This window comes from Fusarium tjaetaba (assembly GCF_013396195.1).
Source record: "Fusarium tjaetaba strain NRRL 66243 chromosome Unknown NRRL66243_c0000073, whole genome shotgun sequence".
Classification (NCBI taxonomy): Eukaryota; Fungi; Ascomycota; class Sordariomycetes; order Hypocreales; family Nectriaceae; genus Fusarium; species Fusarium tjaetaba.
In genome coordinates, this window is record NW_023501269.1 from 1 (window position 1) to 22,208 (window position 22,208).

The 22,208-nt window shown below is 48.7% G+C and overlaps 8 protein-coding genes across 8 annotated transcripts; 2 read left to right on the top strand and 6 right to left on the bottom strand.

The window, feature by feature from the left end:
* Positions 1-125: 125 nt before the first annotated feature.
* Positions 126-1,271, bottom strand: FTJAE_3884 (fic doc family; the record flags this gene model as incomplete). The annotated part of the gene is made up of 1 exon (XM_037350229.1): positions 126-1,271. The coding sequence occupies one exon, from the start codon at positions 1,269-1,271 to the stop codon at positions 126-128; it is 1,146 nt and encodes a 381-aa protein (XP_037208989.1).
* A 1,418-nt stretch (positions 1,272-2,689) lies between these two features.
* FTJAE_3885 (GABA permease) lies at positions 2,690-4,404 on the bottom strand (the record flags this gene model as incomplete). The annotated part of the gene is made up of 4 exons (XM_037350230.1): positions 2,690-3,361; positions 3,412-3,603; positions 3,652-4,167; positions 4,219-4,404. 4 exons carry the CDS (start codon positions 4,402-4,404, stop codon positions 2,690-2,692), a joined length of 1,566 nt encoding a protein of 521 aa, XP_037208990.1.
* A 794-nt stretch (positions 4,405-5,198) lies between these two features.
* FTJAE_3886 (uncharacterized protein) lies at positions 5,199-7,212 on the bottom strand (the record flags this gene model as incomplete). The annotated part of the gene is made up of 2 exons (XM_037350231.1): positions 5,199-7,091; positions 7,159-7,212. The coding sequence occupies 2 exons, from the start codon at positions 7,210-7,212 to the stop codon at positions 5,199-5,201; spliced, it is 1,947 nt and encodes a 648-aa protein (XP_037208991.1).
* Positions 7,213-7,943: 731 nt separating this feature from the next.
* Positions 7,944-10,065, bottom strand: FTJAE_3887 (chitin synthase 6; the record flags this gene model as incomplete). The annotated part of the gene is made up of 3 exons (XM_037350232.1): positions 7,944-8,171; positions 8,251-9,837; positions 9,889-10,065. 3 exons carry the CDS (start codon positions 10,063-10,065, stop codon positions 7,944-7,946), a joined length of 1,992 nt encoding a protein of 663 aa, XP_037208992.1.
* A 2,034-nt stretch (positions 10,066-12,099) lies between these two features.
* On the bottom strand, positions 12,100-13,788 carry FTJAE_3888 (chitin binding protein; the record flags this gene model as incomplete). Its single annotated transcript, XM_037350233.1, has 5 exons — positions 12,100-12,160; positions 12,212-12,379; positions 12,432-13,308; positions 13,370-13,434; positions 13,532-13,788. 5 exons carry the CDS (start codon positions 13,786-13,788, stop codon positions 12,100-12,102), a joined length of 1,428 nt encoding a protein of 475 aa, XP_037208993.1.
* A 1,971-nt stretch (positions 13,789-15,759) lies between these two features.
* On the top strand, positions 15,760-17,109 carry FTJAE_3889 (NDP-n-acetyl-D-galactosaminuronic acid dehydrogenase; the record flags this gene model as incomplete). Its single annotated transcript, XM_037350234.1, has 1 exon — positions 15,760-17,109. One exon carries the CDS (start codon positions 15,760-15,762, stop codon positions 17,107-17,109), a length of 1,350 nt encoding a protein of 449 aa, XP_037208994.1.
* Positions 17,110-17,936: 827 nt separating this feature from the next.
* On the top strand, positions 17,937-18,340 carry FTJAE_3890 (uncharacterized protein; the record flags this gene model as incomplete). The annotated part of the gene is made up of 2 exons (XM_037350236.1): positions 17,937-17,977; positions 18,046-18,340. 2 exons carry the CDS (start codon positions 17,937-17,939, stop codon positions 18,338-18,340), a joined length of 336 nt encoding a protein of 111 aa, XP_037208995.1.
* A 974-nt stretch (positions 18,341-19,314) lies between these two features.
* FTJAE_3891 (xylulose-5-phosphate fructose-6-phosphate phosphoketolase) lies at positions 19,315-22,007 on the bottom strand (the record flags this gene model as incomplete). Its single annotated transcript, XM_037350237.1, has 7 exons — positions 19,315-19,349; positions 19,395-20,322; positions 20,478-21,195; positions 21,239-21,391; positions 21,440-21,677; positions 21,723-21,797; positions 21,845-22,007. The coding sequence occupies 7 exons, from the start codon at positions 22,005-22,007 to the stop codon at positions 19,315-19,317; spliced, it is 2,310 nt and encodes a 769-aa protein (XP_037208996.1).
* Between the last annotated feature and the right edge of the window lie 201 nt (positions 22,008-22,208).

Genomic DNA, 22,208 nt, shown 5'->3' on the forward strand with positions numbered 1-22,208 from the left:
CCCCAAGACTCCCCGCAATCAAGTACAGGTGATGTCTCCTCCTCCACCCCCTTCTGTTGCTCCTCCGGCTGAATGGGTCAATCCTAATCCTGGCGTAAATCCAGCTCATAGGTTGGGTACCTAAACTATGCTGACTTCTTTCCGTGAAGCTTCTGCTTCAACTTCTGAATAGCCCGCGTTCCCTTCTTCAATATGAAAGTGGCATATTCCCCATGTCCCTCCATATCACTCGAGGCCCGCTTCTTAATGTTCATATACTCAACCCGGTCCTCCTCCCTCTCGCCAATAGGAACGACAATACCAGCATAGCGGAAAAGAATTGCGTTCAGGATCATACGGCACATGCGTCCATTGCCATCTTGGAAAGGATGAATCTCGACAAACCTGAGCGAATACTTAGAGGAAAGAGAAAATGGGTCTATCGAGTTTTGAGCTTCTCCTTCTTCAATTTCTTTCTTTAGATTGGCGCACATCTCTCTCATTTTATCGGGGACAAACTTTGGCGTCACGAACATCGTGTTTCCAGCACCCACAGCGACGGTGCGGTACTGTCCGGCGTACTTCTGGTAGGGGACTTCGGGATGTTCTGGGTCGATGATCGAGACCCCTTTGCAGAGGATTGCGTGCGTTTCTTTGATGAGATCCTCTGTCATGTCCTCTTCAAGGACAACAAAATGATGAATGATGTGCTGGAATGCTCTCATATGCTGAACAATCTCTCGGCGTCCACGAAGGACATACTGGCGAGGCTGTCCTTTCAGGGTCTTGTCGTGGTTGTACAGCTCTAACAGCTTTGACTCGTAGGCCGGGTCACGCTCGTCGATCTCTGGGACAGGCTCTCCTCGCAAGATCTGGCGACAAAGATGAAGGGTAACGTCGAAACCAAGTCCAGCACCTTCAATCCTGTTGCTACCAAAGATTGCGTGGATGATGGACTCATGAATCTCCTTGATAAGGACCTCCTGTTGCTCTGGCGTGCGTTCAACGCCTCTCATGGAGCCTAGGTATCGAGTGGCTTTCTCGAAGAGGACTTTCGGGTCTTGGTCGGCAGCGTAGGTGCGATAGCTGCTGTCGGCACGGATAGTCAAAGGGACCTCGGCAGAGGGTTGTCGCATGATAGGCCAGTTCTGGCGAAGGGAGCGCTGGAGGTCTGATAGCATCTTGGTGCGCTTGACAGGGCTCGGAGGGGCTTTTTCAGGGGCAGAAGAATCGGTATTAAAGAGATCACCGACAGGTTTCCGCTTATGACTTGGGCTAGAAGGGAACTCCATGGTTATATGGGTAGTGCTGTAGTGTATGAAAGATAGACTTTGATGCCAAGACGGAAGAGGTCAAGCTGAAGAATGATGATGAAAAGAAGAGGAAAGGAATTCAAGAAAAGGAGGGTTGAAGGGGGGTATTTATACCCGAGAGAGAGAGGACCCTCAAGGCCATACATGAGTGAATCACAGACTCAAGGTCGTGAATAGACTTAATTTGAGGTCTTGATTCACTGTCAACTCTGAAGCTACGGTGAAACTTAAGAAGAGCCGCACAGAAAATACTTTAGGCATCAAGATATTTAATTTAGGTTTACCAAAGCTTACTGAATTCACACAGGCTGGGACAGAGAAAATAGGTTGACAACACAAACCAACTGTGATGGTGAAATGCCTTAAGGTCCAATCATAAACTTTGTAGCCGAAGGTCAAAGAATTGAAGTAATTTCGATACTTTTCAAACAAATAAAGGTAAATGAGTGGATGGATATTGACTCGCCCAGTTGACATCCTATCAGTGTCAGAGTTTGTGAGTGTATGATGATGAGTCAGATTTGCTGCGGGATCTCGAGATAAACTTTGGTGAATAGCATCTTGCCCCTTGATGAAGTAGAAGTCTTTCTTGAAAAGCACACCTTACAAGACTTGAAGCGGAATGCATGAGTGTCTGTATTTCTTCGAGCTTTGGAGTACTCTGAGGGCATTCTAATCTTGACGACTAACCGGGTGGGGACGTTCGATGAAGCCTTCAAATCATGTATCCAGCTGGCTTTACGGTACGAAAAGTTAAAGGATTACCAGCGTTTGCAAATCTGGAAGAACTTCCTAGTGAGGTTGAAGAGTCTGGGCGAGAAGGAAAGTATCGACTTTGGCGATATTGAGCTACATTTGGAGAAATGGCGAAGTATCCTATGAATGGACGACAGATTCGTAATTCCATTACAATTGGGAGACAGTTGGCTAAGTACAAGAGGAAGAAGATGACATTCGCTCATTTGAAGAGGGCGATCGATGTTGCGAATAAGTTTGTTAGGTATTTGGCTGATGTTCAGGAGGGTGATATGGAGGAGTTCAGTGGCAGGGGAGAGAGTGGACGGTATACGCCGAAGTATCTTGCCAGGGCTGATCAAATCCGCAGATCACATATGGGAGTCACGCTAGTATAGACAGGGCGTTTGGAATGTTTTTGGAGTCGAAGATTAAGTCGTCGTGGGCAGGAGAGGGGGCCATGATCCCTTTACACGAACAAAGTGGCTCAGAAACTCGGTATCTGTCGAGTCTGCTATGTTCACAAGAATTCTCAGGAAGGAGACAGACTTTGGCCACGCTGGTAACATTACGATTCATGGTAACTAGAAGTATATACAAGATAGCAGGCATAGTACCCGTTGAGAATATGAGAAACGATCCTAAACTCCAAAACTTCCATCTTACTTGTGAATGCCGTCGGACTCTGGTGGTCCCTTATACACATGTCTAGCATGCACAACATACCAAATAGCCGACATGGCCATGAAGCCGAAGAACACAACGACGGCGTAGTTCATCGTGACAGCATTGACAGGAATAGCAACAGGCATACAGAACAAAATCATCTCAAAGCAAATCCAGGCCAGGGCGAAGATGTTGATGACCCAACCAATCTGCTTGCCAAAAGTCCAGGGCGCCGTGTTGACTCCAGCTCGATTAGTGAGCATGGATAGTAGAATCGGAATACCATATGAGCTAGCGAGACCAATGACGCCGACGGCGATGAAAGCGTTGAAGGCAGAGCTCGAGCCGAGGTAGATGAGACCCAGAAGCATCTCGATGATTGTTGTGAGGAGGAGAGCCATGATGGGTGTTCCGTGTCGCTCGCTGACTTTTGACCAGACTCGTGAGAGGGGGATGGCTTCGTCGCGTGCGAAAGCCCATGTTGTTCGTGAGGCAGCGACTGTGATGGAGATGGAGCAGAAGAGGGTGATGATGAGGACCAGGGCCGTAAGGGCGATTCCGCCGGCTTGGTTTCCCATTACTTGGTAGAAGATCATAGGGAGGACCTGGCCTAGTGGTGCGGCAAGGAGCTCCTCTAGAGGGGGGAGGGTTGCGCAGATTGGGATGATCTGGTGGTTGTTAGTGGGCTAAGGTGAAAGAGAAGACAGACAATGCTTACGAAGAACAAGCCCGCGATGCCGCCGACTGGGACGCAGAGCGCGAGAGCTCTTGGAAGCTTGATTGTAACGTCACCGCATTCTTCAGCCATGGAGGTGATCATGCCAATAGCGGAGAACGTGTAAGCTGATGGCAAAGCACCGATCCAGAAGCCAAAATTTCCCCAGCCTGATAAGTTGGGATCAAAGTTGCCCTTGGCTAGTTAGTAAACATCCAACTCATCGGGGATTTCCGTACTCACGAGCGTGTAACTTGCCGAATGTCTACCCCTATCTGCCTTGGTCGACAGACAAACACAAACAATGAAGATGGTAATAGCAGTAAAAGCTGCACAGAACGTATCCACGGTAGGAAGGAATTTGTTTCCAAACGCGACGATGACAAAGGTGAACACACAAAGACCGTAGAAGATCAGCACGAGCTTCCAAGGCTGCCAGTCGTACTCAGGCAAGAAGATACTAATACCTCCAGCAAGAAGCGAAGCGAAGCCAAAGTTGACGGATAACGTGATGGTCCAATTTCCAACAAGCCATGTCCAGCCGGTGATGAAAGACAAGACAGTTCTGTACTTTGGCGACGCGATCTGGAAAGACCAGTAGTAGGGACCAGCGGATGTAGGCCATCGAGCAGCGAGTTCGCCCAGTGAGATGGCGATGCACTCGTCGAGAATACAGACGATGATCCAGCCGAGAAACATGGTAAGTTGACCGCCGCCGTAGACGGAGTTGATGAGCGGTGCGCCGAAGCCATAGGGGATCTATCACCGATTAGCCACTGTACGTAAGTAATGGAATTGGGGGAGACTTACAGCAGCAATTGCTAATGATTGGAAAAGAAGCGTAAACATTGATCTGTTACGCTTGAGTTCAGGCTTGTAACCAAGGGCCGTCAGGTCCGCAGCATCGCCAGCGTCACCAACGGCATGATCATAGTTCTTTGCCTGCTCATGATCACTCCCCTTTTCTGAAACCACACCTTTCTCTGCGTTATTCATATTGACAATCACAACAAATAACAATTAGGTATGATAGAACAGGCAGAATTGAAGTTGAAGTTTGACGTTGACATAAAACGTGCGGCGGTAGCATTGCATTATAAACAACACACACACTCACACACCCTTATCAAGAAATTAAACCTTCAGTGACGCCTACTACACAGTGATATCACGAGCATCCCCCCCTCCTTCCCCAGATTCTACTTCTAGCCGGGACATTTTTGCCTAGAATGTGTTAGTGCAGTGTAGCTATCACGGGCGCTGATTTTACCCCGCGCGCAGACCAATCCACTGGGTTTTCTGCACGGTAACTCAGCCCTGATAAGGAATGGTCCGTGTTGGTGACAAGATAAGAAATCAGCGGTGTTAACCCTGCGAGGAGTGGTTTGTTAGTGTGACTGTGTCTCTGATGGTGGGCGCAGCTGAAGGGAATGTGGCTGCCAAGACGGGAAGTTCGATTGACCATCACAGGGATCTTGGATGATGTGCCGAGCATGATATGATGAGTCTAGTAGTCCAAGAATAAGGGAGAGACTTGTTTACTTGTATTAGACCGGCTGGACTAGCTAGGGGAGGAAATAAAGCTCAGGACGGACCTTGAGCCTAAGTGATGAAAAGATGTAGGTAACTTGGGTAAATTTAGGATAGGTTCAGGATACCTTTTACAGAATTTATTTTATCATCCTAAACTTAAGTCTTGTGTTTTCTTGCTCCCCAAGGACTGGCCAGACTGGGCATCGAATTGGTATCGTACTAAGCAATTAAACACGGAGCTACGTTTGGTCTTAAATCTAACCAAATACAGTCTCGTACTTTAAATCATCCATCACATCAAGCCAATGAACTGACCCCGGCACTGTTTCACAATCATAATACGACCACACTGCCTGCAGTAACTCCCGCAGCACAACGATAGGCCCAGCAGCTGGACCATTGCCAAACCCTTTCAGTCTCTCGACAATAAACTCGCGCGCCAAGTTGACGTCTGTGAAATGGTTCTGGTTAGATTCCTCAGTCAGATCGGAGGTGGCGTCTAGGATCTCTAATTGCGGTGGCTTTTCCTCAGCGCAGACCGTCTTACACCGCAATCCTGAGCCGACTCCGAGACACAGCAAGGGTTGCAGACATCGGATCGACGAAGCAGGGATGTTGGATAAGAGGCCTGTGATGTGAAGCGCGAGTGACGTGGGCCATGTCACTTGTGTTACACTCCCGTTTATCCTCTCGGGAAGTCTTCTCGACACAAGATCTGGAAATGTTTGGTACAGCTGTAATAATGAACAGAGTCGAAAGACTTCTGCTGCGTGGTGTAAGTCGAGATTAATCTGGCCCTTGTTCGTATAAGTATCTGCCGCGTCGCTGATGAGCTTCGGCACTTGCACAGACAAGAGCGTCTCTTCGAGGATTTGCGCCTCGTTAATGTCGATCATTGTCTGCCACATAACCTCATACGTCGGCGCAGTGCAGTTCCGCCAGGTATCCCGCGATCTGCGACACAGCGACATTGACTTTCCGAACAAAGCAATTATTTTGGGCGGAACACCAGTCCAAGGATGAAGAACAAAGTCGTATGGTGGATACGTCGCTGGCGTCCATTCTGTGAGCGTGCTGATGTCGTCTTTGGTGCTTGTTACGATACTGCGGACGGATTCTTCGTAGATAAGACATTCTTTGAAGAAGCCGACTAAGCTTTGGTCTTGTTTTGAGAGGTACTCGGATCGCATTTCGAGGAGGGCTAGTATTACGCGCACGTGTCGTAGATATTGTAGACCAAGTTGTTTGTGGTCCATCCAGCAAAGTGATGAGCTGAGACAGAACAGTGATATGATAAGCGCGTGAGGTATTGTGGTAACACTATTCGGCGACGCAAAAAGATCTTTGAGCTCTTGAATTATAGCCTCGGTCGCTATTCGTGGTGCCGATGCAGCGATTTCTTGGATCTGAGGTTGTCGTCGTGTGAGAGAAGCAGCTGCCATGCTCTGAAGCGAGTAGAACAATGGCCTTGAGGAGCCCCAGAGGGAGGACCCCAACCGCCGGAAGGGATTGGTGGGGGAGTCGTATGCTGCCCATGAGCCGCAGACAGATTTGAACCAGAGCTCGATTAGGAATGTTGACGGCTCAGAAATGGTTGTTGGCGTGTTCATTGCTTTATAGCATGATGAGCGTCGTCTATAGAGAGCGATGGCTTGGTCTTCGGTCTCTTCGGGGGTCTTCGGCGTTGGGTCTTGAGGGAGTAGAATGAGAGGCATGTTGTTTGAAGACGTCGTATTATCCGCGACGTTAGGTGATGTCAATGTTGAACGCCTTCGAGAAATGCGGCATGGCTGGTCACAATTCGTAGCTGCACTGGCTGTGCTCTTGATGACCTTGTCTTCTTGACACGCAAGATTTGAGTCGGCAGGCAAAGATGCAGGAACTGATGTTACCGTAGCAGGACTTGAAGCTTGTTGCGAAGTAGTAGACGATCGTCTGCTCTGCGGTGGAGATACCGTCACATCAGAACCACGACGCTGAACCGACTCAGACGCCGCAAAGATGAGTTGGTTGAAACCAGGAGGATCACTCGTCTTGTCCTTTCTCCGCTCATACTTGGTGGACCACTTGAGAGTCTGCTGATACCCCGGACAACTAATCCTCCTTGCAATACAATTATTACAACTAGGCTTGCTCTCGTCACACTTGAGCTACACACACATCACAGACGTTAGTGAGAAAAAGGGTAAGCTGGCTGCTGCTCCCGGATATTCTTACCCTTTTGCTCTTGCAGGCCCTGCAGCCAGAGCGGGACTTTGCTTGACCTTTCATAATCGATTGCCATTACATGAGAGAAAAAGAGAGGAGCTCCACGAGGTTTGCTACGTAAAAGAGTTAAGAGCTGTTTGACCAGCTGCCTCTTGGCGTGTATCCACCCCCGGATTTCGAATCCTGGCATGTCCCGAGGAGCCAATAGGAGGGGAACCGTTGGCGATGGAGATCGGCGTAGCTTGTGAGAATGAAGCTATACCCGAACAAGATAAAAAGTCCCTGCTGCTATCTACGGGACGGGCGGGGTTGTCTATCTCGCTGATAGGAATGCAGTGATCATGAGGACACTGAGATAGGACCTTGATAACTGATTGTTACGCGTTGAGTTGGTCATGGCGTGTCGAGATACCATGAATGGCAAAAGTTACCCTGCCCCTTCTTGGCTTTACATTTGTGATAGTGACCAAACTGTTGGATATCGGATGGGCTTATCTTGGCACACCCAATTCGTAGGGCTCAACAGTCAACTAATGCAACTTAACAGCACGTGGTAGTCTCGAGTCCCATCATTGCGCCACAAGAAGTCAAGACTAAGATCTCTGTAAATCATTGGTGCCTCCGTATCTGAAAATGGCAATATTTTAGTCCTTTTGTAACAAGAAATATACATTACAATGATGACCGGTCCGTATACTCCAGTCTATTTTCAACACCCTCAATATCGTATCAACCCAAACCCCACCACTCAAGAAGAATATGTAGAAGATAAATGTAGAGGTTATTTACCAGCCTCAGTGTGTACCCCGACCCCCAACATCATCACCATCCTTCTCGTTAACACCCCTGACAACTTCACGCGTCTTACCCCACTTGAAGTCATCAGAGTGGAACAGAGAGTAAACAAGAATAATAATGTTCATAAAAGGCGAAGTGAAGAGATGCATGACATAGCCTACAAAGTACTGCGCGCGCTCGAGGTTGTTGCGAGGCAGCCAGAAGCCAATGCAAAAGGAGTAAAGCTGCAAAAAAAAGACGTTAGCCAAGCTTTCTTGGCGTGAGATTTGCAGCAGGGGTAGAGTGTGAGTGACTTTGACTTACATAGCGGAAGAATAACACGCAGATGAGACCGAGGAACACGGGGTCTTGCATCACTTCGCTGCCTCGTTTGGCGAAGACGATGAGGAGCTCGACAAAGGCGGCGATGATGAAGGGGGTGATTGCCCAGGTTATGACGGCGATGAGACTTTGCAGACGCTCGATGAGGATGATGCCCGGGCGGAAGATCATGACGAATTCGTTGGAGATACTACCCAACGCCCAACGCTTACGTTGCGAGAGGAAGACCTTCCAGTCTTGGGGGACGATTGTCATGGCTTTCGCGCGGAGTGCTTGGGCAGTTTGCTTGCCGGGGAAGAGACTGAATATAATGGAGGCGTGAATACTGTCTTCAGAGTAGTTACCCATGATATGCTGTGTCATGATATCATTTGGCTTAGGGCAGTATCCAAAGCGCTCACGAAGAACAGCATCACCAAAGGTAGCTTCATCAACACGAATGAGTTGGCAGCATCCAGGGAGACAGTTGACTTTTCCAGTGATGCGAGACTGAAACATGCGTCGAAGGCCTTGAGTCTGGGAATACTCAACAGATTGGTACAGAGACCAGTATCCCCAATTGTGACCATCAAAGTCAACGCAGACATGGCCACATACACCGACGAGCTTTGGGTTCTTGCGAATCTCCTTGATCATCTCCCAGATACAATATTCGTCAAACACAGTATCGGCATCCATACCGCAGAGGTAGGTGATGTCATCAAGACCAGCGTTGATGAAGTTGTTGCCGATGTATTCAAACAGCTCGTTGTTGAACATGGTGACGATGTTCTCAGAGCGTTGCTTGAAATGGTAAATAAGAGAGCGCGCGAAGCAGAGACTATCGCGTTTGCCCTGGTTGTATCGTTTCCCGACGAATACGTACGGGATCCCCTTGTAGAAACCAGTTTGTGTCTTGACGGGCATGAATAAGCCATCTCGAGCACGATATCCATTTTCGAAGGTTCGAGAGGGACCAGGCTCGAGGATATCTTGGAGGAGATAATCCTGCGTAGTCTTCTCCATGCCTGGACCACGAACGTTTCCATCAACGACGATGAAAATAACACGAGGATGATTGTCGATATTCTTCTGCGCAATAAGCGAATCAAGAGATCTCGTCAACTCCTCATACGTCTCATTATAGCACGGCAGAAGAAGTACCATCTTCTCCGGCTCGGCAGGGATATTCTCATCTCTCTTCCACCATCCCAAAAGAACATGCGTAATAAACCAATGCAGGATAATGCAAATACACATAAACGCCTGGAGAACGGTGTTGGAGCTCAAAAGCACGAGGAAGAAGTAGTACACCTGGTAGTACTTCCAACCAACGTAGATGAGAGCGCCGTTGATGGAAGCGAGACCGATGATGAGACTCCATTTTTGGAGACGGAGCATGCTCTTGGACATCTTTTTGAGTTCCTCGTCTGAGTCCCAGCGGAGTTTGGCTTCTTCTTGCATGATGGATGATGTGAAAGAGAGGTTCGATTCGTTGCCGTTGTTGGTGAGCCAGGAGGCGTGGGTTACGCTTGACATTGGGGTTTGGGCGCCCGGGTGGAAGCCGCCGTTGATGCCTCGAATAACGGACTGTAGCCTGTTAGGATAAACCTCAGAGTCATATGGTTTAAGGAGACTTACCGAATCTCTGGAGACTGTTCCGCTGGGCCTGAGGGGGATCTGGCCGTGGGATGTTGATGGACCAGGGCCACCACCATATGGCAGAGCAGGCATCTTTCCTTTGTTGAAAGACATTGGATTACCTGTCTCCGAAGAGGATGATTCCCTGGCGGAAGCTGGAGGTACGAGGTTGGCCATTGCAATTGTTGGCTTATACGTTCGGTTGGGAGCTGTCCACCAAAGAGTTTAGCACATGAATAAGATACACGCACCAAAATAACTTACATTCCTAGCGAGTACGAATTGATAACTGGAAACTAAGTTGTGGACCAAAGCAACAATAGTAGCGAGTGACAAAAGCGAGTGACAAGGTCAATGACCCGATGAAAGAACACCCTTCTAACAGAACCCAAAAGCGAGTGATGAGTCTATCTCCTATCGAACAGAAACTAACTTCTAAAGTCGGGGGATATTGAAGCTATAGCAAGATCTTCCCCAGCACAGAAAAACACTAGTCCCCAAACAACAAATAATTACCAAAGGCCTCACACTGCCGTCCAGCCTCACCGTTGGTCCTCACGAGCCTAACACGACAGCACACGAGAGAGGGGTGGCGCGGGATCTCCGCTGACCAATGCTTCTCCATCACGGGAAAACCAAGTTTTACAAAAATTTGAAAAAATAGAAAAAAAGTAATAGTCCTGAAATGGAGACCTTGCATATGCCTGTGGTGCTGAACACGGGTGAAAGTGATCAACGCACGATCCTTGGATATCAGCTCGGCCCGTGGGCTATTTTTGACATGGTATGGTCTACTGAGAAGGTAGAAATGGAATTTGCTTGGTTGGTATGCAGCCAAGGCAGCGGGAGAGTTGTTGGCAATTGGGTTTGTTGTGTCACAGTGAATCTCACCCGAACCGTATGGGGCGATTATTTCGGGATGAGGCCTGTGGAATCTCGATGCGTGGATCTTTGACTTGTTGAGGTTGTTGAGATTCAATATCAGAGTGGCCTCGATGCATTGGAATGTCACTGCAAGGAACAGGGTATGTATATCTGGTATTTCGGGTCTTTGCAGAGGGGATGAAGATCCAGAAGGCAGAATACGAGGCTCTCAGCTTGACAGGATACGTGACAGCTCAAGACCTGTATCCTAAAGCTGAGCCTGTTACTGTAAGAAGACCATACAATACGAAATGAAGAATATCGGATGAGGCATTGTTCCAACATTGAAGAGTTCCTCCGTACCAGCACCCCAAACTCCAACGTTCAAACTTACGGTATACCTCACCACCATCCAGAACCTTCTCCCACAACACCTGCAGTGAGATATCAAGATCCCGCTTCAAGCTTAAACTTAAGTCCACGGCCCAACCCGAACAGACAAGGCCGGACCTGCAGTAGCCCACCCATCCACACCACCAAACAAACATATTATACAAAAGCACCATTATATACAGCCACACTCTTGCCAGCAAACTCAGCACGCAATATGCAAGATTCACCGCGAAGATCTCCGCAACCCGATTGCCCAGTCCGCCACCCTAGTATCTACAAACCTATCCCGTTCTTTCATGCACATCCCGGTCTTTCACCTACATATCCCAGTTTCTTCCCAATATCCTACCAGCATCCCCCCGCCACTGACAAGATATCCCCCGTTGCGTAACCGCTTACGTCCAGTAGCATTCCGAGATGTTGTGTAACACTCGAGATGCGGAACCCCACGCCGATCACGCCGCGCTGGTTGGTCGTTTGCAAGTTAGGCTTATCCAATAGGAGTTGACATCCAGTATATGCAGGTCAATGTGAGGCCGTGACGCGTTTCTTGTGGTGATACAGCGGATATAGTCCCAGACTAGCTGCATGGGTTTTCTATTTCAGGAGGCTCTGCATGCTTAAATGCACGTTTGATGTTGTGAGACATCAGACTCGTAATTTCAGCAAGACTGAAGATTTTCGCCGGGAAAAAAGTTCCATGCAGGTCTGTTCAGCTGAAAGCATGTAAGATAGATTAACTCAACAAGATTGATTGCAGAAAAACGGTCAATCAAATACCAATTAAGTCTAAATAGCAGCTAAAGAGGTCCACACGTGGACAATTAATGATCCTGGAAGGATACAAGAAAGTAAACAAGAATATCCCGACATTCATCACTGTCTTACCCTCTCCGCAAGCCTCTCCCGTCTGAGTCACAACATTAATATCATATTGATGGATAAACATGCACCTCAGTTACACACTCCAAAGCCCCCCTGGCAACCAGCTCCGCAGTGAGCAGCACTATTGCCGCTGTGGAAATGTCAGTTACATCTGTTATCTTGGTCTAGGAGGGTTACTTACCAGTACCCGTACTGGGAGCAGCAGGTCTTTTCACCGTAGTTTCCGCATGATGCCCTGACACCTGGACCACAAAGACCGTTGGTGGTGTCGTGAATGTCACTTCCGGAAGGCGTGCACGACCCAAAATCGGCATCACAGCCTGTTCCACAGTAGCTTTCACTCGATCCACTAGATAATGTTAGCAGCTTGAAATCTTTACGAATCAGCGGGGAAGACGTACCAGTAGCCATACCAGGAACAGCAGCTTCCGAAGGCTGACCCCTGACAAGTATAGCCTGTGTTACCACCACATTGCTGGTTTGGGGAAATTACAAGACCACCAGTAGCAGTAGAGGTGACAGTGTTTGTTGTCACCGACACGTTGGTAGGAGGGACAGTTCGGGTAGGGGTAGCCGACTCTGTCGATGTGACATCTCGGCCTCGGGAAACCGTTCGGTACCAGTTCTCCCGAGGATCACCAAGACATTCTCCGACAGTCACAAGTCTGTATCCACGATCTTGAGCAGTATCGATCATGAAAGCAGTCAAATTGTGAACTGTCTGGTCATGGACATCATGTGCCAGAACAATATACTGGTTACTGTCTGAGTTAGACGAGACTCCAGCAGAATAGCGATCCTTGGAGATTTGGATCAAAGCAGGACTATCATTTTCGTAGTCCTTCGTGTCAATGTTCTGGTCCACAACATGGTAGCCAAGTTCGGACATCTCATCGAGGCAACCAGATGCGGCGTTGCACTCGAGGTATGGCGCCCGCATGTAGGTCGGAATCCAACCAAAGAGATTTCGGAATGCCATCTCATTGTAGATCATCTCAGATCTTCGGATAGTGCTGTTGACCTCGTTGAGATTGCGATGAGTCCAAGTGTGGCTGGCAATGTGATGGCCTGCAGAGTACATGCGTCTCATCACAGCGGGCCATGGGTTGGACGAGTCATCAATATGTCCCTTGGCCCTGTTGTTACCGGCCACAAAGAAAGTGGCATGGACATCTCTTTCATCCAAGAGATCCAAGAGGTCATTGGTGTAGTCGAGAGGGCCATCATCGAATGTGAGAGCAATCACACCGGGTGTAGTGCAAGTTGTGATGACAGAGCCTATTTCTGCTGTAAGCATCTTATAATGCATACGGCCATTAGAGTTGATGCAAAGACATACCGTACGGGACATTGCCAAGCTGTGGTCGAGAAATGCCTTCCGTGCTGCTTCCACGAGGCCCGAAACTGGTCTCCATGTCAGCGTCATGTCCGTTACTGCAGTACGAGGACTTGGACGATACAAGATCTTGTCTGTGATTCCCAAGCTTCAGATAGCACTTACAAAGTATCACACGAATCGCTGTACTCGAGCTGGCAAGCAGAACCACCACAAAAGTCTCCGGTTGTTCCGCAGAAGCCACTTCCTGAACAGCAGGATCCGGGATTGCATGAACCAATCCCAAGACCACACTCGGCACGTTTCCTCAACTTCGAATTGCGCAATGACAAAAGATCATCGGCTGCAAAGACTGGTCCAGACAGAGCAGTCCCTGCATGGAGCAGCAGGGAAGCAAGGGTGACCGGAAGGCTGGCTTTCATTTTGAACGATAGTGATGAAACGGAAGCAATATACTTGGAACGAAGGAAGGGGAAATGATGAGTTGAACGAGTGGCAATGCGAGCGGCCGATGGGTAGTTGTATGAAGCTTCGAGAGAGTTTATCTACGTGGGGCACGCGTAACTGCAGCTCCTGAGCGAGGTAAACATCCAACTTGAAATTAAGATGGTTTGGACGCCCAAATTCTGCACCTTGAACACGAGAGACCGTCAGCCGAGTTGAATGTACTGACCCGGCAGCCTAGGCCTCATACCAGGTCACCTAATGGTCAACGAGGATCCACGTTGAGATCAATATAAGCCATCCCCAACAAGCCAGCCATCATCAGGTGAGGCCACTGTCTCTGATTTATTGCTTTCTTTTCGGGCAATTGCATGTCGATGGTGCTCTGATTTTGACAATGTGAATGATATGCGACTTGCAGATATTGACCCATTGATGCCACACCAGGCAGCAAGACTTGATTGCTTCTTCAGCTTTCAATATTCTCATCGACAGTAATGTTGATGAGTTGGCTCTTGATTGTGATGATTCGCTGGCAATAACTGGCAATGTCCAGGATCTGCTATCAGCCTCAAGGCCATGGAGGAAAGTTTCCCCAGACACCCAAAAACGCGAGTCACCTGCAGCTATCCTTGCTTTTGCAGCGTCCTCCAGTCGGATTATCCGAGTTTTTCTTGGCGCATACACTCGTATTCGTCCCATTTAAATGTCTCTTGTGTATCGTTACACAAGGTCCAGAATAGTTCAGAAGGTTGGCTGCCGATTTGAAGACGCTTGTTTGTTGGCATCCTTGTCGTGATAAAAATATGAACCACCACCGGGACACGAAACAGGGACAGTAAGCTTAATGCCCGTCGGGAAGAAACTGACGTGTTCCGTTTGCTTGTGTAACGTCATTCAGCTCGACTCCAACAAGCCATGTCAACATCCCAGGCGAGATAGCCCTGCCAGGTTCAAGGCTGTTCCGTTTTCCGCTGTCGGGTTGATGTGAAGTTTCTGACACCACACAGAAGATCTATTCCTAATATTGTCCTTCACCGTGTCACAGTGAATTACTGCCAGCATCTCATATGCAATCGTCCTCAAGAGAGCGAAGTTGACCCCCCAAACGCATTAAATAATCTCATGAAAACTTGGGAAGCCGTCTTGGCATCGGGGACGATACTCAACAGCCCGTAAGCTTGAGTTGAGGCTTCATCCCCTGGTTCCTCAATCATATTCTCAACGCAAAACTTCAGCAAAGTCGATCCATCAAGAATGCGTACCAGCCATTGGGCCAACAAATTGTTCAATAGATCAATCACAGCCCAGTATGCTGACATATCCTTCCTTGAAATGTATCGCGAAATGGAGTAACAAGTTGACTGATCTTCAACCTCGACATACCCTCGTCATCCTGTACAACAATTTGACTGAGCTAGGATGTTAATTCAGGCACGTCAGCTGAAATGGATGCCGTGCTTCCAGGCTAGTTGACTCCTGCATAGGATACAGGGGATTAACCAAGGCATCGGTGAGGCTGTATTGGTCCTCGCAAGTTTCCTCGAGTTGGGATAGCGGAGTGGCTGTTGCTAGTTTCAGTCTTTGTGACTTGAAAATCACATCTTGGTTGGTGCAAAGATCTTGCGTGGCCAGATGCATTTGTGCGGCAAGCTATTCAGGGGCAGTTCATGTCATAGGCCAAGTTTCCACTTGAGGCTCGGAGTATCGTGTAAAAAAGCTCCGGTTACTGAGGCCTGACGCCGCACGGTATAGCCGTTGAATTGGAACGGAAAGGAAAAGTTCTCGATTCATCGGTCGCATTGTGAAGCCGGAAGCGTAGATGGATCGCTCGATACGAGCCCATAGTCGTCCTTGATGATACATATGCTCCCGCCGAACCCCAATGATTTCTCTGCAAACTTTCCCACTTCACCCCATTCACTCGTTAATTGTCGATCGTTACCATCATGGCTCAAGTTCTTGCCGAGAGCCTCCTTGTTCAGGGGCTTCCTTTTGTTAGTCATGAGCCAGAAACCAAGTCGTGGAATATTTCCAGTCGAGAATACTACGACATCACTCCTCCAAGTGAAATTTCAGAGGCAGAAGATGTCTTCAACGTGGTTTCTAAGCCCATTGATGCAAATGCCGAGCCGCTCGTGGCTGTCATAGGGGTTGGCTATGTTGGCGAGCATCTAGTCGACGTTTTCTCCAAGACTCACGATGTGCTTGGATATGATGTATCAGAAGCTCGAACTCAACAGTTGACTCAGAAGCAACCTATCGGTAGTCGTGCCAAGTTCACGTGCAAGTCTTCAGATCTTGCTGAAGTCACCCACTTTCTCATCTCAGTACCGACTCTTCTGATTGATCACAAAACGATCGACTCTTCATACCTCCGGAGTGCTCTGAGCGTGGTCAAGCTCTACGGTCGTCAAGGCGCTGTGGTAGTCGTGGAAAGTTCGGTGGCAGTGGGAATGACGCGCGCTCTTCTTGGCCCTCTCGCAAAAGAGCGACGGTTCTTCGCGGGCATGTCTCCTGAACGTGTTGACCCTGGTCGCACCGAACCACCAGCTCACTCCATACCAAAGATCGTGTCGGGACTTGACGACGTGGTCCCAGGGTCGCTCGATGCTATCATGAGGCTCTACTCGAAGAGTTTTGATCACGTTGTGCCAGTGTCGAAGCCAGAAGTGGCCGAGATGATGAAGCTGTACGAGAATTGTCAGCGCATGGTTTGCATCGCCTACGCCAACGAGATGGCGGATGCTTGTGGTGCCCATGACATCGATCCGTATGAAGTTTGTCGTGCAGCTGCCACCAAACCATTTGGCTACCTCCCATTCTCACCAGGCCTTGGTGTTGGCGGCCATTGCATTCCAGTCAATCCATGGTATTTGCTTTCCAACAGCAAATTCCCTCTCCTGCGGGCAGCGTCCGAGAAGATGCGCGACCGTCCTTCTGAAATTGCGCAACGCGCTGTAACGCGTCTCTACAGCGTTGAAAGGAACGGCCAGCGACCACGCGTCCTTGTGGTTGGCATTGGCTTCAAGCGTGGGCAGTCGCATCTTGCCAATTCCCCTGGTCTCGAATTGGCGAGACGTTTGGTCGAAACAAGCAAGGTCGATGTTGTTTGGGCTGATCCTCTCGTGTCGCAAAACGCTGTTCCTCAGATCCCGAGACTCGGTGAAGCCGAATGGACTGTTGAGGCTCTTGAAAGAGACTTTGACATGATTATCGTCGCTTTTCGTCAAGTAGGTCTCGATTTTGACGTATTGGAAAGTGTTCAAGGAGTCGTCGTGGAGCGTTGGTGTCCTTGAAGAACAATAAGATTGCCTCGATTGGTCGGGGCAGGGAGCCATCCAAAAGGAAATGGAACAAGCAGCGTAAACGACCCACACAAACTGCTTGCTCTCTTTCGTTACTATTTATTCAAATGGAGGGCATTTCGTATGTACTTAGGTATTTTATCCTTATTTAACCTTGGTTACGCAGGGTTTGGTTAATATGCAGTAATATATTTCATCCCCTGTAGGGTAGCTCATTACATTGTCCCGTGTTCAGCCATAAATGCTACTAAGTTCTGTCTGCCGGAGTAAGCTCTCAGTCACAAGTCTCAACTGCAGATAACACATCTCACAACTTACTGTGATAAACGTGACAAACTATCTGGCCTAAGGTTAGGGTTTTAAAAGAGGCTTCAGTCCCCAGGGCACAAAGGTAAGGGACACCAATAAACACATACGGGCAAAATACTCTTTGCCCTCACTACCACCTAGGATTTTGCTTTTGGCTAAAAAGTTAGATGCGACAAACTATCAGAACGCGGAATATGGCGAACTGTAGAATCTTAATTAAAACATGCCTACTTTCCGAGAAAGCCCAGGTACTGTCATCATGCTGAGGTGCCATGCTTCGCTCCTCCCAAGCGTGAATATCCTCAGATTCTCTACGTTAACTGCTTCTTGCCTGGCGCTTGACACAACCAAAGAGTAAAGGAAGGCACTTTCATGCATTTCGACTTTTACCGACAATCGGTCTGGGATGATCTTCTCCATCACAATCTTCATCACAACCACAATCATTAATTCATCATAATAACCACAGCTCTACCTAATTACACAGTATCACCATCTTCTTATCAACCATGAGTTCACCAGTCCCCATGCCAACAGCTCGCCAAGGTACGTATGCGTTTTCGGGAAATGGAAGTCTGGAGACTAATAGAAGCCAGCGGAGCTGCTTGACCGGTTCAGGGAATATATCCATCTCGAGCGCGAGGGCCATCCGATCGAAGCATTGAGGGCGGCCGTAGCACTAGTCAGGGAGGAAGGCCTCAATCCCTACCATGCCGCAGAATTACACTTGAAACTGGCCTATATCCCCGAAATGGGACTTGACCATGCCTCAGAGAGCGTCAAGATTTTCACAAAGCTGAAAGAAACCGATGGCAGTCGAGACATTAGGTGGAAGTTGCAGGAGGCAGAAAACGCCATGCAAGAAGCGCAAACGATTGAGAAGGCTTGGTCGAAGCGTCTGAATACAATGTAATACTTACCCTGGATTTCTTTACCACTTTGACCTATCGCTTGAGTTAACTCCCACGGATGCCTGCTTTCTACCTCAACTGCGATATTTCTCCACCAAGTCTAATTGCTACTTGGTGCTCCATTAGTAAACGTCACTGACAATCTTTTATAGGACACCGGAAACCAGAGAGGCGGCTGTAGCAAACCGTTACAATGATTACTTTTCCAAGCATGAAAGAGATGAGTTATCCTCCAGGGAAACTGAAACAGAGAAGCCGTGCCCTCTTGAATTTGAGTACCCAGCCAAAAAGGGGAGGACCGCCGATTCGGGTGGCGAGAAGGAGGAGAAAGAGAAAAAAAAAGTTGGAAGAGTATGAAGAAGCACGGAAGTTTTTTGCTTCGTGATGGGCCCCATCTCATGCTAGGACTTGGTGTATTGTGTATACTTGACCTTGACTAGGTATCATGCGTTATGGGAGAGAGGGGACTCAAAGGAGTATAGCGTAAACAAAGCGTAGGACAGCACCGAAAACGAGACCAGGTTTATGGTGCAAATGAAAGATATTGCTTCCACGATGTCTTAGCAGCTGTGTCTTTGTCGTCCCCATGTTATCTCCGGCCAAGATCAAGAATTGCCTGAATCGTGCTTGAGGCGTCAATTTGAGCCTTATGATTGGTTTGGCTTTGGAGTCTAGACCACCTTGACCCTGGCTCGCATCCTTGTCTGCTAGCCATGACCGTCGAGTCAGAAGTCGGGGATGTGAGTTCTACGTCTTCGAGACTCTCCAACCGTCACGTAAAGACCCATAATGATGAAGGAAGTTGTTAATTCATTGTTGACTTGTTGTTTGCACTACATTTTTCAAGGAAGGGGCCTTGCGTTGTAGCATTCACGAAATATTCGGCGAAGATTAGATCATGCAAAATCGTAGTCTCATTCGCTTATCTCTTCAAATTACTTCTATGTTAATCACCCAATTAAATCCTCTGTAAACTCTAAAACTTGGGCATATCATACAAGTCCTCAGGATCTGTCACTTGTTAGCGCTGAACTTTTGTGCATGGGGTTTACTTACCTTTGCCCTCGTCCTGAATGTACTTTTTAATCTCCGCAACTCTGTCATCAATCTTCTTGAGCGTCTCGTCAAGCTTGGCCTTGATCTTGTCGTTTGTCTCAGCAGCACCCTTGAGCGCACGCTTAGCGACGTCGAATCGGCTGACCCAGTTGAGGAGCATCATGTCGAATGGTGTAGTGGTGCTACCCTCCTCCTTGTAACCCTCCACTGTCATGCGGTGCAGACCAGGGCGTCCAAAGAGAAGGCCCTGGAGCTCAGCGGAGTATCCGTGGTAGTTGAAGCACACGGCCTTGTCCTCCGTGAACATATCAAGGAAGTCAGCTCGGCTGAGTGCGTGTGGATGACGGGATTCAGCGGCCAGAACCATGAGATCCGTAACGTTGACGACTCGGACTCGAAGCTCGGGAATCCAGGCGCGAAGAATCTCAGCAGCCTTGACAACCTCGAAGGTAACCTCAACACCAATACCGGCGATCACAACATCGGGCTCCTTGCCGCTGTCAATTGAGGCGAACTCCCAAATGCTTGCACCCTTTCGGCAATGTTCAGCTGCCTCATCAGGAGACAAGAAGACACCAGTAGGTTGCTTTGAGCCGATCATAAGGTTGACGTAGTTCTTGGATTTCAGACAATGGTGGATGGTGCTCAGGAAGCAGTTGGCATCAGGGGGAAGATACACGCGTGCCGCCTCCGCCTTCAGATTGAGAACAGAGCCGATAAAGGATGGGTTCTGATGAGAAAAGCCGTTGTGTTCTTGGCGGGCCCAAGTGCTGGTTTCGATGTAGTTGATTGAGCTGAGATCGCCCCGCCAGTTGGTCTCTCGCGCGATCTTGTTAAACTTGGAGTACTGCACCATCATGGTATGGATGATGCCGAGGAAGGACTCGTAACTGGGAAAGAGCGCGGTACGGCCGGTGAGAGTGTAGCCCTAGTAACAGTTAGTGGTAAGCGTTGATGTGAATATTGAAAACTTGCCTGCATCCAGCCTTGACAGCAATGCTCGGAGAGGATCTCAATAACTCTGCCGCCCTGTGCGCGAGAGAACTCATCCCACTGGAAGTTTCGGCCTGTGTTCTGAAATACCGCGCTAAGCTTGTTGCTCTCCAGTTCATCGGGAGAGAAAATACGGAAGCTCTTGGGGTTCTCCTTGATGACTTGGTTCAGGAAATCGCCAGTCTGCTTCATGCAGCTGTTTTGCGAAGCCTTCTCCACCGCAAAGCTCTTCCAGTCAGGAACCTGCAGTTGTTGATAAGGGTCGTATGTCTTCTTGAGCTGTCCAAGTCGCTTTTTATCCTTCTGAGGAATGATCTCCAGGATACTGTCAGCGGGCTTTCCGTCCTTGAGCAAGTGTGCTGTATCGTATGTCTTGAGCCAGTCTTGCAGAATCTTAAGGTGCTCCGCATCCTTGCTGGCGTTGGGGACAGGGATCTGGTGAGAGTGAAAAGAGCCCTCAATGAACTCGCCGTCCACCTTCTTGGGACCTGTCCAGCCCTTGGGTGTTCGAAGAACAATCATGGGCCATCGTGGCTTGATAATGGGCTTTCCATCTCGGGCTGCCTTTTGGATCTTCTTGATCTCACTGACAGCCCACTCCAAAGCACCCGAGAGTTCGCTGTCGATCTCTTCAAGAGTCTCCACGATGGTTGGCTGGTATCCATAGCCGGCGAACAAACTGGATAGTTCCTTGTTGTCCATGCATCCATAAATGGTTCTCTCACTGATCTTGAAGCCATTCACATGCAGAATGGGAATAACAGCTCCAGACTCGGCGGGATCAATGTACTTGATGGAGTGCCAAGCACTAAACAGTTAGTGAATGCCACAAAAAGACGCAAACGACTTACGCTGCGGTAGGACCACTCTCGGCTTCACCATCTCCAACAAGACAAGTGACAATCAAGTCTGGGTTGTCCATGACGGCACCAAATGAAACAGCTAGGGAGTAGCCTAGCTCACCACCCTCGTGGATGGACCCCGGAGTTTCGGAATTGATGTGACTGAATTGGTTAGTTTAATCCTATCTTGACAACCGAGACTTGTCTCACCTAGGAAAGCCTCCAGGAACCGAGAATCCGGTAATAAGGTTGCGCAAGCCGTCCTTGCTAACACCGTACTTTTGGGGGAAGAATCGCTCGAGAGATCCCTCCAACCATAGCGAGGCCAAAGCAGCAGGAGCACCATGGCCAGGCCCGATAACAAAGATCACTTCCAGATCATGATTGCGGATGAGGAGGTTGAGATGTGACCATACGAGGATAATGCCTGGACATGTTCCCCAGTGACCTTTGAAACATTAGCTAGGCACCAAAGTGAGCCATGCTTACATACCCAATAATCGCGGCTTGATATCTTGTGCCGTCAAGTCTCTCTCAAGTAAGACATTGTCTTTGACGAAGATCATGGCTGTCTTGGCGTTAGCCAAATGCGCCGCACTAATTGACCTCACTTACACCCTGCAATATAGCATGCCGCATGCTGGAAATCATTGAGCGATTGGGCGATCTTCTTGTCCAACTGCTTCTTGGGCGCCTTGAGTGCCAATTCCAGAGCCACATCTGGAAGATGGCTGTCCAGCGGAGCCGGGTTAGGGCGATCAATCACTTCACCAGGCATCTTGCGTTTTGAGATCTCAAATTTGGAGTTGATGGTAAGCTGAACGGAGATTCACAAAACCGAGAAAGGGAAGAGAAATGTCGGTCACATAAGGTGTGAGATTACATCGGTTGAAGAATCGGCACTTTTTTTTACTACACTGATTTCACTCAGACTGTTTGATAGTGACGCGGTTTCAAGCAGGGAATGATGCTATGTCGA